At 39.6% G+C, this 14,143-nt stretch overlaps 1 protein-coding gene across 3 annotated transcripts in view; it reads left to right on the forward strand.

Moving 5' to 3' along the window:
• Window positions 1-14,143, forward strand: part of CRYBG1 (crystallin beta-gamma domain containing 1) — a 343,574-nt gene that overhangs the window by 276,042 nt on the left and 53,389 nt on the right. For all 3 annotated transcript variants that reach the window (XM_073627016.1, XM_073627017.1, XM_073627018.1), the window contains 3 exons: window positions 5,762-5,809; window positions 5,903-6,021; window positions 8,378-8,528. In XM_073627016.1, coding sequence (XP_073483117.1) covers window positions 5,762-5,809; window positions 5,903-6,021; window positions 8,378-8,528 — 318 coding nt within the window. The remainder of the gene's footprint in view (window positions 1-5,761; window positions 5,810-5,902; window positions 6,022-8,377; window positions 8,529-14,143) is intronic.

Consider the following 14,143-nt stretch of genomic DNA (forward strand, 5'->3'; position numbering starts at 1 on the left):
AAAGTTTCAAAGCTGAGTCTTCAGCTTGAGATGGGAAATCCTGTCCACTCACAACATTAAAATCTGGGATTTCTCTTAGTTAAGACAATCCCAGGCTTCCTGTGAAAGACTTTTCCGTATATCTGTTTAATATTGGCAATTGTTCATGTTAAAGTGGAGCTCCATCCAAAAGGGAAGTTCAGCTTTAAGGCCTCCTCCCTTGCTCCTCTTTCAGTATTGGGGGAGAGAGACGGACAGGTATATTACATGCAGTGTAGCTCCAAAATACGCCAGGTAATTAAAATCTCTGTATTCAGTGAAGAGCTGATTAATGAAACAATAAATGCAAAGCTTTAAAACAAACCACAGAAAGCAAATTTGAATGCATAGCAAAGTATAGCCCAAAACGCTTTCAGTGACTCCATATGTATAATAAATGTGCCTAAAAAAAATGGCTGTTGGTGTACCAAATTTTCACCCTTCCTTTCAAAGTTAACTGGAATCTGAATCTGTTTGCTATCAGAAAAAATGTACATTTCCTCTAAGAAAACATTAATTCTAAGAAACCAAGAGTCTAACAAACCTTTATTTTTAGAAAATGCACAATGTGAATGTTTTGGGAGTTCTCCTTCTCTCAAAGATTCTATTTACTTTTACCTACAATGGGATTTAGATTGACATCTTGATAAATTAGGGGCAGATGTAAGGAAAACAGCTCATTAAACATTAAGGAGATGATAACCTTGTACATGAGAAGCTTTTAATCTATATTTTAAAATGTGCATGTTGTGAGGATCTGCCCACTATTTATTTTTTTACAGTAAGGCGTGATGCCTTTTAATTGATCTGACAGACTGGTTTAATCATTCCTGTCATTCATTTAGATTATCTTTATGGAAAGTTCTAGCCTTTCATCCAATCATGCTGTGTGAAAACAGTGACACCTATAGGTTAGAAGATTGCACTACACAGCAGTGGATAAAACTGGTCATTTTTATTCATTGAAGTGAAGTACATTGGGGTAGATTTAAAAGCAGCAAACTTAGTAGACAGTCACATGAGCTAAGACACCCAATGAGAGACTGGTACATTTATAAAGCCAGTTTGCCAACTGGGTCACCTAGTTGAGAATCTTTTAGGAAAATTGATGCATTTATAAAGCCAATTCGCCAACTGGATCACCTTGCTGGATATCTTTTACTGAAGTTTCCCCAGTATCAGGATCTTCTATTCAGCAATGATAAATTATTTGCTTTTTAATATTGACAATAAAAAAGAATATATATGTGTGTGTGTGTGTAGATATACTGTGATAACTTGGGAGTTGTGTAGCTCAATGGCAATATATAATGAGTTCAGTCCACTTCAGCAACTCCATTTAGGGGCTTGGTAGTCCACTTTTATTTAAAAGAAAGGAAAAGTTCAACAAAAGACATCAGCCCCCTGGCTCTTAGGGTTTCTACCATCACAATACTTCAGCCTCCTGGCTCACTCTCTCTGGCAATCCTGCTGCTCAGGCCTCATGCCTTGGTCCTCCGGACCATCAAACACAAATTCCCACTGCTCTTGCACAGACGCTGTACCTCTGTCCGCTTGTCTCTCTCTTTTTTTTTTTTCTTTCCTGAACCTCCCTGCTGCTCCCTCATTCAGGCTCGGGCTTGTCTCTCTCCTGGTACAGTCAGGCACCTCTCTGCTTTCTTGCGGACATACACGCTGACTCCTGGGAGGGTGGAGCCCTGAACTATAGTCCTGACAGCCCTAAGAACCCAGCACACACCTGCACCATCACTGGCCGGTTCTCTCCAAAACCTGGCCCAGACTGCCTTTTTCCACAGTGGTATGGCCCTGCCCTGCCACAATATATACATACAGTATATATTTATTTATACTGTATGTTTGTTTGTGTGTGTGTGTGTGTATGTATGTATGTGTGTATATATATATATATATGTATATATATATATATATATATATATATATATATATACACACTATATCGTCAAAAGTATTGCAACACCTGCCTTTACACGCACATGAACTTTAATGGCATCCTAGTCTTGGTCCGTAGGGTTCAACATTAGGTTGGCCCACCTTTTGCAGCTATAACAGCTTCAACTCTTCCTTGGAGCAAAGAGTGCGAGCCAGGCCTTCTCGTCCAACATCAGTGCCTGACCTCACAAATGCGCTTTTGGAAGAATGGTCAAAGATCTCCACAGACGCACTCCTAAACCTTGTGGACAGCCTTTCCAGATGAGTTGAAGCTATTATAGCTGCAAAGGGTGGACCAACTCAATATTGAAGCCTACGGACTAAGGTGACTGGACTGGGATGCTATTAATGTTCATGTGCAATCGTCCCAATACTTTTGACAGTATGGTGTCATATATAGAGAGAGAGAGAGAGAATCTATCTCTCTCTCTATATATATATCTATATATATCTATATATAGATATATATATATATATAGATATATATATATATATATATATCTATATATATATATATATCTATTTATAGATATATATAGATATAGGGCTGAAACAACTAATTGATTAATCGAAAACTAATCGATTATGAAAATAGTTGTCAACTATTTTCATAATCGATTAATCGGCCAGCTGATTATTTGGCCTGCATACAGAATGCGTTATTTGTTTACATATCAGGAAATACAGTGCAGCACACATACAGCTCACTACACCATCCATACATGTCAGGAAGTGCCTGAGAACTTGTGAATGTGTGAGGAGTAATGCCTCATGGAACATGTAGTCCTGGGCAGGAAATGAGTGGGTCTAAAAGCAGAAGTTTTTTTACCTTGCTATAGGGGCACACTATACTATAATTTGCAGCTTGCTATTGGGGCACTCTAAAGGCAGGAGGAGCCAGAGGCATCGGTGGGGGACCCCAGAAGAGAAGAATCGGGGCTGCTCTGTGCAAAACCATTACACAGAGCAGGTAAGTATACCATGTTTGTTTTTAAAAAAAATGACTTTAAAGACTGTGCAGGGAAGATCAGCATCTGAACCCAGAGAAGGTGGAGGCTGATAGACTGGAGGTAATAGAAGGCATTACTATTACATTTAGCCCGGGTTCACACCTATGCGAATTAGATGCGCTTACACCGCATCTAATTCGCAGGACATTTTAAAATACATTCATATGAATGCATCTGGTTCACATATGTGCGTTGCATTCGCACTGCGCATTGCACAAAAAACGTGTGCGTTTTTTGGGCATTGCGGTGCGAACTACAAGCCTATTATCTCCTATGGGAACGCATCTGATTCGCAGATGCATTGCGTTCTGAACAAGGATTTTCTCTTTCTCCTCACTACACCTCCCCCTCCCCCCCCCCCCTCTCCCTGCTCTCTAATCCTGAGCAAAAACGCAATGAATCCTTTGAACAGGAGATTTTTATCTCCCCAGTGAAACCTGAGCTTCAATTCGCACCGCACATATGTGAAACCAGGCTTAAAGTAAACTTTTACATAGAGGCAAGCCACATTACGTGGAAGCAGGGCACATTTCAAGGAGGCAGGGCACATTACGTGGGAGCAGGGCACATTACGTGGGAGCAGGGCACATTACATGTGCCCCAGTGTGAATGGGGTCTAAATAAAAAATGTGATCTCTGAGTCTGATGATATTTACCAGATTCAACCTCCAATAGTATATACAGTATATCTCTTCTGTCTGTTATTCTCAGAGTGGATTAGAGATTTTGCTCCCTAATCATATAGTTGATTATTTATATTTACCACTGCATATAGATTTTGAAGAATAAATTGCCTTTTTTTTAAACTTAACATATTAAATTATACACCACACTTTTTTTTAAGGTTATTATCCGATTAATCGAAACAATAATCGGCCAACTAATCGATTATGAAAATAATCATTAGTTGCAGCCCTATATAGATATCTATCTATCTATATATATATATATATATATATAGATATATATATATCTCTATATATATATATATATATATATATAGATATTTATATCTATATATATATATATATAGATATTTATATCTATATATATAGATATATATATCTATATATATCTATATATATATAGATATATATAGTAGGTGAGGTTGAAAAAAGACACAAATCCATCAAGTCCAACCTATGTGTGTGATTATATGTCAGTATTACATTGAATATCTCTATATGTTGAGGTTGTTCAGGTGTTTATCTTAAAGTTTTTTGAAACTATTGATGCTCCCGCTGAGACCACTGCTTGTGGAAGGGGATTCCACATCCTTGCCGCTTTTACAGTAAAGAACTTTCTACGCAGTTTAAGGTTAAACCTCTTTTCTTCTAATTTTAATGAGTGGCCATGTGTCTTATTACCACTTGCCGACCGGCTCACGATGTATACGTCAGCATAGTGGCACGGGTGCACAAAACAACGTACCCATACGTCGCTGCGTCATCGGCGGCTAGCGGGTGCGTGCCCATGAGTCCTGCAAACTCGATGTCCACCAGTGTCCTGCGGTCGTGGCATGGAGAGGCAGAACGGGGAGATGCCTATGTAAATAAGGCATTTCCCTGTTCTGCCTAGCAACATGACAGGGATCTACTGCTCCCAGTGATCGCTCCCTCGCATGATGTTGAGCGCTTGCGGGCGCGCTCCCGTCACTGTATTACTCGGCCCCGCCCCCCCGGCGCGCAGTGTCATTGGATGTGATTGACAGCAGCGTGGGCCAATGGCTGCGCTGCTTTCAATCCATCCACTGTAACCAATCAATGGCCAGGCTGATCGGCGAAGAGGATGTCGGGGGCGAGCGCTGGACTTTCCAGGGATCAGGTAAGTAAAACGGGGGGGCTGGTATTGTCAGATGTTTTTTCACCCTAATGCATAGAATGCATTAGGGTGAAAAAACTTTTACCTTTACAACCCCTTTAAGTAATTGACTTAATCTGTGTTTGTTCACTGTGGCTATGCAATAAAATGAAGACGTTTTAAGAGCAACAACCGGAGTGCGGATCATTTTTTTCTACATTACTCTGAAAAACATCCCCTAACGTTTCTGACCGTGACCATCTTGAGTAAGGGCAGATGATTAATGTAGCATTTACCTGCTGGAATCCATTTGCCCTAGGCTCAGGCATGCAGCAGGTGGGTGTAATTACCCAATAAAGCCTCTCCTCCCTTCCTCCAGATGAAAAGAGAGAAATGCCCATGAATGCCCCTGGGATGTATGACATCATCTTGGCCTAGGCCAGAAACCGGGAAGCAACTGAAGAAATGTAAAAAAAAGTTTAAAATAAGGAAATATAATATATACTTTCCTATCTATGTTAACAGCATAAGGATTAAAAGTGGTTAACGTTGGATGAGAGTTTAGTTTCACTTTAAATACCCCACCAAATGTGAAACCAAACTCACCAAATAGTGACAGCATTACCAAAGTTAACACTTTAAAACAGTCAGAAGTATACACATACATACTTTCTCCATCCTAATTAACAGAAAATCATTGATTTTTCAGTGATTCTTCATTAATACCTGTGGAGTGATCTGTTGTGCTCAATTCTGGAATGCTCTTCAGAATACACTTTGAACACTCTACGGATGTACACAGTGTCTGGATTCAGCATCTTTTTATAGACATGTCCCATAATATGAGTCTGCTATGTTTTCATGCATGTTAAGTTAACAACATTTGATTTAGATTTAAACAAACAGAGCTTTGTGTTTAGATAGTGCTGCCTCCTGTCTTTTTTGATGAAGTTGCATAATATTTCAAAATTGTATTGTTTTAGGTTCAGTCTTTGCAAGGTGCTGAAAAGATCAACCCCAGGCCAGGAAAGGTAAGAAAACATGTTCTTTTGATATTTGTTTTTTTCTATGGTGTATCTGAGTGAAAACGCAATTAAAAGGTTGTTGGAATGTGTTTGTTTCAGTTGGTGATTCTCACAGAAGCTGAGCATGGCGGTGCTGTATTTGAAGTGTTTGCTGACATAGCAGATTGTAGTTCCTGGGAACTTTCTCCAACTATTTTCATCAAAACAATAAGAGGGTGGTAAGTTATAATCATTTATTCTTGAGATTGGGCTCTACATTATGATTCCATGTATTTTAGACAAAAGTACAACTAACATGACCTATGAAACACTGTAATGAGTAGTGGTGTGTAGTAAAATAGCCAGCATTTGCTGTGATAGAAAATATAAAAGGTTTTCTATGATTTATTTTGTGGGTCTCCATGCAAGGATCGAAGTGTGCACTTACCATGGTTTGTCCTTTTTTTTTTTTTTTTCACCTGCCATGGTTTGACTTTTATATACCTGTTTAATCGCCAACTAGCTTTGCTTCCGATAGTGCTTTCCTAACGTGTAATCAAACTCTTATGCCCTGTACACACGGTCGGATTTTCCAAAGGAAAATGTGTGATAGGACCTTGTTGTCGGAAATTCCGACCGTGTGTAGGCTCCATCACACATTTTCCATCGGATTTTCTGACACACAAAGTTTGAGAGCAGGATATAAAATTTTCCGACAACAAAATCTGTTGTCGGAAATTCCGATCGTGTGTACACAAATCTGACGGACAAAGTGCCACGCATGCTCAGAATAAATAAAGAGATGAAAGCTATTGGCCACTGCCCCGTTTATAGTCCCGACGTACGTGTTTTACGTCACCGCGTTTAGAATGATCGGATTTTCTGACAACTTTGTGTGACCATGTGTATGCAAGACAAGTTTGAGCCAACATCCGTAGGAAAAAATCCATGGATTTTGTTGTCGAAATGTCCGAACAAAGTCCGACCGTGTGTACGGGGCATTAGAATACTCCGCAAAACTCTTACCAGTATCCACATTATAGTCTGTTGAATCGCAACAAACTACTGATGACATCTCAATGTACAACATCAACACTGTCAACTTGCTTGCCTACCAGCATACTGATGTTTGGGGAAAAAAATAAAAATAAATCCCTGTCATGATATTTGGAGGATTTTTACTGTTTATTCTATATTGGTGTTCCACAAAGAGAAAGAAATGGGCATTTACAGAAATCTTACTGTCTGGTGCTGTAGAGTACTGTAGTATTGTGTCAGCATGTAATAGATGGTATTACAGGCTGTAATGCACATTTAGTGAGGTTATTGGAGCAGCACATCACAGAATGCATAGATCTGAGTCCCTGTGCACTGGAGAGAGGTACCTGAGCTACATGTGCTTGTGTTTGCCATAGACATAGCCCTACAGCATTGCATAGTGTCTGTAAAGGCACATCTGTCTTCCCACGTTCAATAGTCCCAATGTTTACAATTTTTTCACACTATCCCCTTGTATGATTGCCACTGTTTTGAAATAATACCATTTATATTTTTATGTAGCTTGAAGGCTATTACTCTGCAGTATAAAATGCTGGTTAGTCAGTAATGGACTTCAGGGCATGTTCTTTGCTGGATCCTGTCCCTGCATGATCATTGCACAGTCATGTGGCAGGCTCCCGTGACATAACCAGAGTCAGTCCTGGTACAAAAACTCTGCACATGTGGCTGTAATGATGCAGAAAGGATGCCAAGGAAAACCCAAACTAACAAACACTGTATAAATCAGTTACTTATTCAGGGGTTGGACAGCTGAAACTGGAAAGTTGCTTTATATACATAGCAAGGCACAAGGGATCGATTCATATTTCTGTCTTGGGTAGACATCAATGGGCCATGTCATCCTCTGGTTTTACAGAGGAACTGTAGTCTTTTAATGTGCTTTTGATCTCAATGTAAATTGTCTGATCCATATTAGAGCTTTTTTCCTGTGCATAGTTTGTAATGATATTGTTGGATATATATACTGTATATAATGTAATAATTATGGGTTATTTTTTAATGGTTGTGCCCCTCTGATCCATATCTTCTAGGCAAGGTCTGTGTGAAAAAAGTAGACACTCTGCAGTCTCTAATCACAAAAGAGAACAATGGGGTTGCCTATGTCCAGGGTAATCTTAGGCTATAATAGGCTCCTCTGGAGGAGTGTTACAAGCCGCCTATGGATTATGCATTTTAACTGCTGGCAGGTATAGCTTCTGGCAGTGTTCATCAGACAGGCTGCTTGTATTGAAGTCGATCGAAGAATCAACTTCAGTACAGATGGCTCTAATCTCGGCCAATCCCTGCTGCAGTGGATGGGATTCAATCCGTCTATGGCCGGCTTTATTATTCACGGAGAAAAGTATTTTTTGACAAAAAAAAATAGAGTGGGTTAATACTGACTTGTATCCTGATAATTCATGCACAGTTTGCATTGTAATGATAGACCTACTTTAAACGAATTTAGCAGCTGAAGTGTTCTGATCCTTCACTCAGAATATGGCTTGGTTTTATGTGTATTAATGCATGTGTTGACTATGAAACCTCTTTCTATAGTTGGATAATTTATGAACATCCTAATTTCGAGGGACGAACCATTCCTATAGAAGAAGGTGACATTGAAGTTACTAATCCTTGGGGTGAAGAGCAGCAAGAAGAAAATTCTCCTAAACCTGTGGTGATTGGTTCATTAAGACATGTGATCAAGGTAAATAATACAATGCAGTATAGAGAGCCAGGCCCTTGTCTGCAATCAAAATGCTACACTATCCTAACATGGTTTTATAATGATAAAATTGTTGTGTATTGCTGAAGTTCAGCTCCATTAAAAGCAGATTTCTGGATACAGTAGGGCAGAGATGGTTTCCTTGCTAAATTTTTACTGCTGTCAATGACATTGGGCTACCAGCCTAAAGATGTGCTCCATGTATTGCTGTGGAAAATCTGCTAGAGGAAATCAGATACTTTTGCTATCTGTGTTCTCTAGTAAATTGTTCATAGGAACATCAGGAAAGCTTACTTAAAGTGTATCTAAAACCAAAATGTTTATTGGAGTAATGTAAGGTTGGGACATTTTGCTGTTGTTTTTACTGTCTGTGTTCCTACTTGGGAGATTCACTCTCCTCATTTGTACTGCTGACCATTGCCAATGTGAAATACAATTTTACAGTTGTCTCTCAGAGTGATTCTAAAGGCATAACGTTTTTTAACCGAACGCATTCTCTGCATTAAGGTAAAAAAACTTCCACTGTCAGCTTCCCCCAGATTCCCCTCTAAATCCTTACCTGGCTCCTCTTTTGACCCAGTGCTGTGCCCAAGAGCAATATCGCTGCTCTCTCTCCTGCTTCTCACAGGACACAAAGGCAGCAGTGCAAGCCATTGGCTCCTGCTGTTGTCAATCAAGTCCTGTAAGGGGAGGTGGGGTGGTGCTGAACCATGCTATGTTTGTCTATGGACACACGTAACCTGGCTTGGGAGTGAGCCTGCATGTCTGCCCACATAGCAAGCGGCTTTCAAGGGGAGCAGACACAGAAGAGGAGGAAAGAAGTGCACCAGCAGGGACCCTAGAAGAGGAGGTTTGGGGCCTCTCTGCGCAATACTATTGCACAGAAAAGGTATGTACAACATGTTCATTATATTACTTAAAAAACATGCTGAGCCTTTACAATCACTCTAAGCAGGAAGTGAAAGTAATTTTTCCAGTGGGACACCTGTTCTTATTTAGGTGTGGTTTCCCCTTACTTTGAGGAGATTTCTTTCACTTCCTGTTTTGTCTCGGGTGGAGAGAGAAGGAAGAGTTCCCCAATGGGACAATAACCATAAAAAAGCAAAACAAAAATAAACTTTTGGTTTGAGTTGCACTTTGTCAAGAGAGGGCAGATCCACGGAGGAATTCCTCTGCCGAAGTCCACGCTGGGGTAGTGGCTTATGGATCCTGCACCACTCTGTTATGTGAAGGTATGTGCAACTGTAGGTGTTTGCTGTCCACTTTATGATCGGGTTCAGAACAGCTATAAGAAGACTTGGGGATTCAAACCCAATGTCATCCAAAATGCAGACATCTGTATAGAGCTCTGAATGGCTGGAGTGAAAAGCTAATTTTGACTATCAGACACATTGAGAAGTAACATGAAATGGTTTCGTTCACTGTCCTGACATCAGTAGATTGAACTCTGCTTGCTATTCTACTCAGTAACCTTAGTCATATTATTTTGGTATTTTCTACAAATGAGATTAGCATGTTCCATTTATAGCACCTTCAAAGACATCTCCAGTATATCTTGAATTTAATGCTAAAAACTTATGAAAGTGAGATAGAAGTACTTGTGAATTTACTGTTTGCCAATAAAGCTTATTAAATTCCGTACAATGATACACTAGATTTCTACTGCAACAGGTTGTTATAGCTAAACTCTTAGACGGGTATCTGAGGCTGATTTCTAATGCTGGGTACTGTGGGTCAGAACAGTTTTATACTACATTATTAAGGCAAGTAGGCTATATTTATTTATATGTATGCCTGTGGTTTTATGAGTCACTCAACCTTATATGAGTCACTCAACATTATTAGTCATTTGAAGGAACAACTTAAATTTCCTTTTTATGTCCTCCTGCAAATTTTGTATGTGTTTAATTTTGGTTACCAAAACACTTATTGCAACTTGAAAACCAGGAACACTGAAATGTAAACTTTAAAGTAGGTATGTGAGTGTGTATGTATGTATATATGTGTGTGTGTATATATATATATATATATATATATATATATATATATATATATATATATATATATATATATATATATATATATAATACCGGGGGTTTTCTACTATTGCATGTAGGGATTTTTCCATTTGGTTTATTGGATTTTGGAATAAAGCTGTATCTGGACCTGTGACTTTTTGGTGTGACATTTTGAGTGTTAAATTCCTACATTTGTGTAAAAAAATGTAGGATGCCGCTCACCCTGGCCAGCGCATACAAGTGTAGGTTATGGCTTCAGCCAGCACCACTCCACTGCCCTGCCCTCTGATGGGGTTTTGCCCCACCCACTGGGGCTTCGTCAGTGGGAAGCTAGAGCAGGACAAGAGAATTTATGCATCATCAGCCATGAAGGAAAGAGGGTGAGCAGGTGTGTGTGATTTAAAATGAGAAAAAAAAGGGACAATGAGAGAAGAAAAGTTATGGGAAGTGAGACGTACAAATGGAAATAAAAATACCGAATAGTAAGAATAAGGAAAATTGAAGATAAAATAAGGAGAAAAAAAATTGTAAAGTATATCGACAAAAGAGAGAAAAATAGAAAATGATTATGCTAATAATAATAAAAATAGCAACATGGGTAAAAGGTAGGCAGAAATGAACATGAAAACTAAAAGCTAAAAAAATTAGAATGAACAAAAAAAAAAGAAAATTAGTAATAAAGATGAAAGTGACACAAATGAAAAATACAAAAAGAACAAGAAATAATAATAATAAAGAAAATGAAGATGAAAAGGAGAATAATAATAAAAAAATATGCAAAAAAGCAGGGCTTTTTTTCAGCGGGAACGCAGTTCCGGCACCTCCAGCACTGAATGTATCTACTGGCAAGGGGTGCTGAGGTGTCCTGGAGGGTCTACTGATGCTGGCTGCTGGGGGATCTATTGTTGCTGGATGGGATCTGTTTTTGTGTGGTGGCCTATTGTTGCTGGTGGGGCGATCTATTGTTGCTGGGGGGGGGGGGGTTATGTTGCTGGGGGGTCAACTGCTGCTGGAAGGGATCTACTGTTAATGGAGGAGGCTTCTTGTTATTACCAATTTCCATACAAATTACTTTAGCGTAGCATGACATAATCATACTTGGCTTTGTATTCTCTGAATGAGACGGTGCTGGGAGGTGCGTAGGGGGTGGAACCAAGAGATTTTGCTCGGAGGTGGGTAGGGGGCAGAGACAAGAAGTGACTCAGAAGGTGGGAGTTCCAGCACCTATTCTCTGAGAAAAAAAGCCCTGAAAAAAAGTATACTAAAATGAGTAAAGAAGACACAGTAAGCAAGAATAGAGGTGACAAACACAAGAAAAAAAGAAAAAGTGAGAAATTATTTTATTAGAAGAAAACAATAAGAAAAGAGAAAGGTATCGGAAATGAGGTATGGGAAAACATCTTTAAAGTGGTTATTAACGAGGAACTGCAGTCTGCTCACATAATTTGTAATAAAAACATCTTTGCCATTCTGAAGCTTCCCTCCAACCACTTTGCATATTATTTTAAATATACTGTGATTCTATACCTGCCAAATATGCTGTAGAAATCTCCCACCACTAAGTCTGGCTGCAAACATTTTAACTGTGGGCAGCTGAAGCTGCTGCCTTTTTGCTTCCTGGATTTACACAGACACACAGAGGCACACCTCCAGCTCTGCAGCTCTCATTGGCCTTCTTATGACTCATCCCCCCCTCTCCCTTCCTGGCAAACTCACAAGAGAGAGAGCGCTGTACATGATGTCATAAGCCTAGGCTTTTTACCAGACAAGAAACAGGAAGTGGGCTGCATAAGGTATTTGGATAATAAAACATTTGTTTTCTGCCAGTAAAGTTAAAACACCAAGGGCAGAATATTTAATAGATGGAAAGATGAAAAAATGACTGAAGTTCCGCTTTAAGCCACTCTGTTCTCTTTACACAAACCTCTCTGTTTGCTAATGAATAGGTGTCCCAGTGTGTGTGCTTTAGAAATAAAATGTTGTTCTATACAGGCAGTCCCCGGGTTACAAACAAGATCGGGTCTGTAGGTTTGTTCTTAAGTTGAATCTGTTTGTAAGTCAGAACAGGTACATTTTTTAAGTGTAGCACCAGCCAAAAAAAGATTTTTTTAAGCTTTCTGGATAGTATAGGGAAGGGTTAACACCCCTGTAACGTTTGTTTTGCTGTCTGTGCCCCTGTTCAGAAGATTTCACCTCACTTTCTGTCCCTGTGACAATTGGATTGTGAAAATTTTGGGTTATCGAAAAGAGCCTTGGTGATAAAGCATCAGTGGAGACACCTTTTTTCCATAATAACTCTTACAGGAGTGAATTTCCCCCCCTAGGGGTAGATTTCCTCTCACTTCCTGTTGTCTCCCTCTGTTTGTAAGTAGGAGTCGTTTGTAAGTTGGATGTTTGTAACTAGGGGACCGCCTGTACCTGATTTAGAGTGCCACTCGGCACTCTCTTGACCGGCCACCTCTCCCGATCTGGCAGCTACAGAGGGAGGGGCCGAGAATCCCCTGCTGACGTCAGTCAGAAGGAGAGAGGCCGTCGGTCATGTGAGTGCGAGCAGCACTCTGAAATCGGGCATAGAACGACATTTTATTTATAAAGCGCACACACACACAGATGATGGAGGCACGTAAACTGACTAGTGTCAGGGCTCAGCAGCCATGATAAACCGTGGTCAGTTTACAGGGGGAGGACAGAACCAGGCAGGATCAGACAGGTATTTCAGGTGATAAAGGGGGCTGAATTACACAGCACAAGCACTGTGCTGTATAACATGCTTTAAAGTGGCTGTAAACCCACTTTGAAAAAAAATAAAAACTTAACACCTGCAAGACAAAGGCATAATAAGCTAGTATAGCATAGCATACTAGCTCATTATGTAATACTCACCTGAGATCGAGCCCTCGCTGCAGTGCCCGTACACAGCACCGGCCGGCGACATCACTCCCGAGGGTTACTTCTGGGTATCGCGGCTCCGGTGTTGTGATTGGCTGAAGCCGCGATGACGTCACTCCCGCGCATGCGCACGGTAACAGCACATTCACTGAAGCAACGCCACATACGTGCCATTGCTTCAGTTTGTATCAGTATGCATGTGCCGAAGATGTCGAACAGTGTATGTGTATGTGTGTGTGTGTGTAAGTGTGTGTGTGTGTGTGTATATATATATATATATATATATATATATATATATATATATATATATATATATATATATATATATATATATATATATAATATATATATAATTTTTTTTTTTTTTAGGGTAACAAACTCTTTAAGTATATAAAAATACATATGATTTTAATTGGACTCTATTTGTACTGTACAATAGAGTGAAGTTCGTGAAATGAGATAAAAGCAAAAGAACTCTATCATCCTTTTCAAGGACATCACAAAGGATGGCAGAGGTATTTCCTACATGCTATAGCAAGCAAACCCAAAGCTCAGAAATGCGAACTATTAGCTTACATCATTTATCAGTCCTCGAATAGCCACACTAAAGCAACATATAAACTAGTAGAATGTTATTCAAAATGTTTTTAAGAACGTTGGTTTGATTTCTTAATCATTTGTGGGTTCAAA

The sequence above is a fragment of the Aquarana catesbeiana genome, linkage group LG04 (genome assembly GCF_042186555.1).
Source record: "Aquarana catesbeiana isolate 2022-GZ linkage group LG04, ASM4218655v1, whole genome shotgun sequence".
In the NCBI taxonomy this organism is placed as follows: domain Eukaryota; kingdom Metazoa; phylum Chordata; class Amphibia; order Anura; family Ranidae; genus Aquarana; species Aquarana catesbeiana.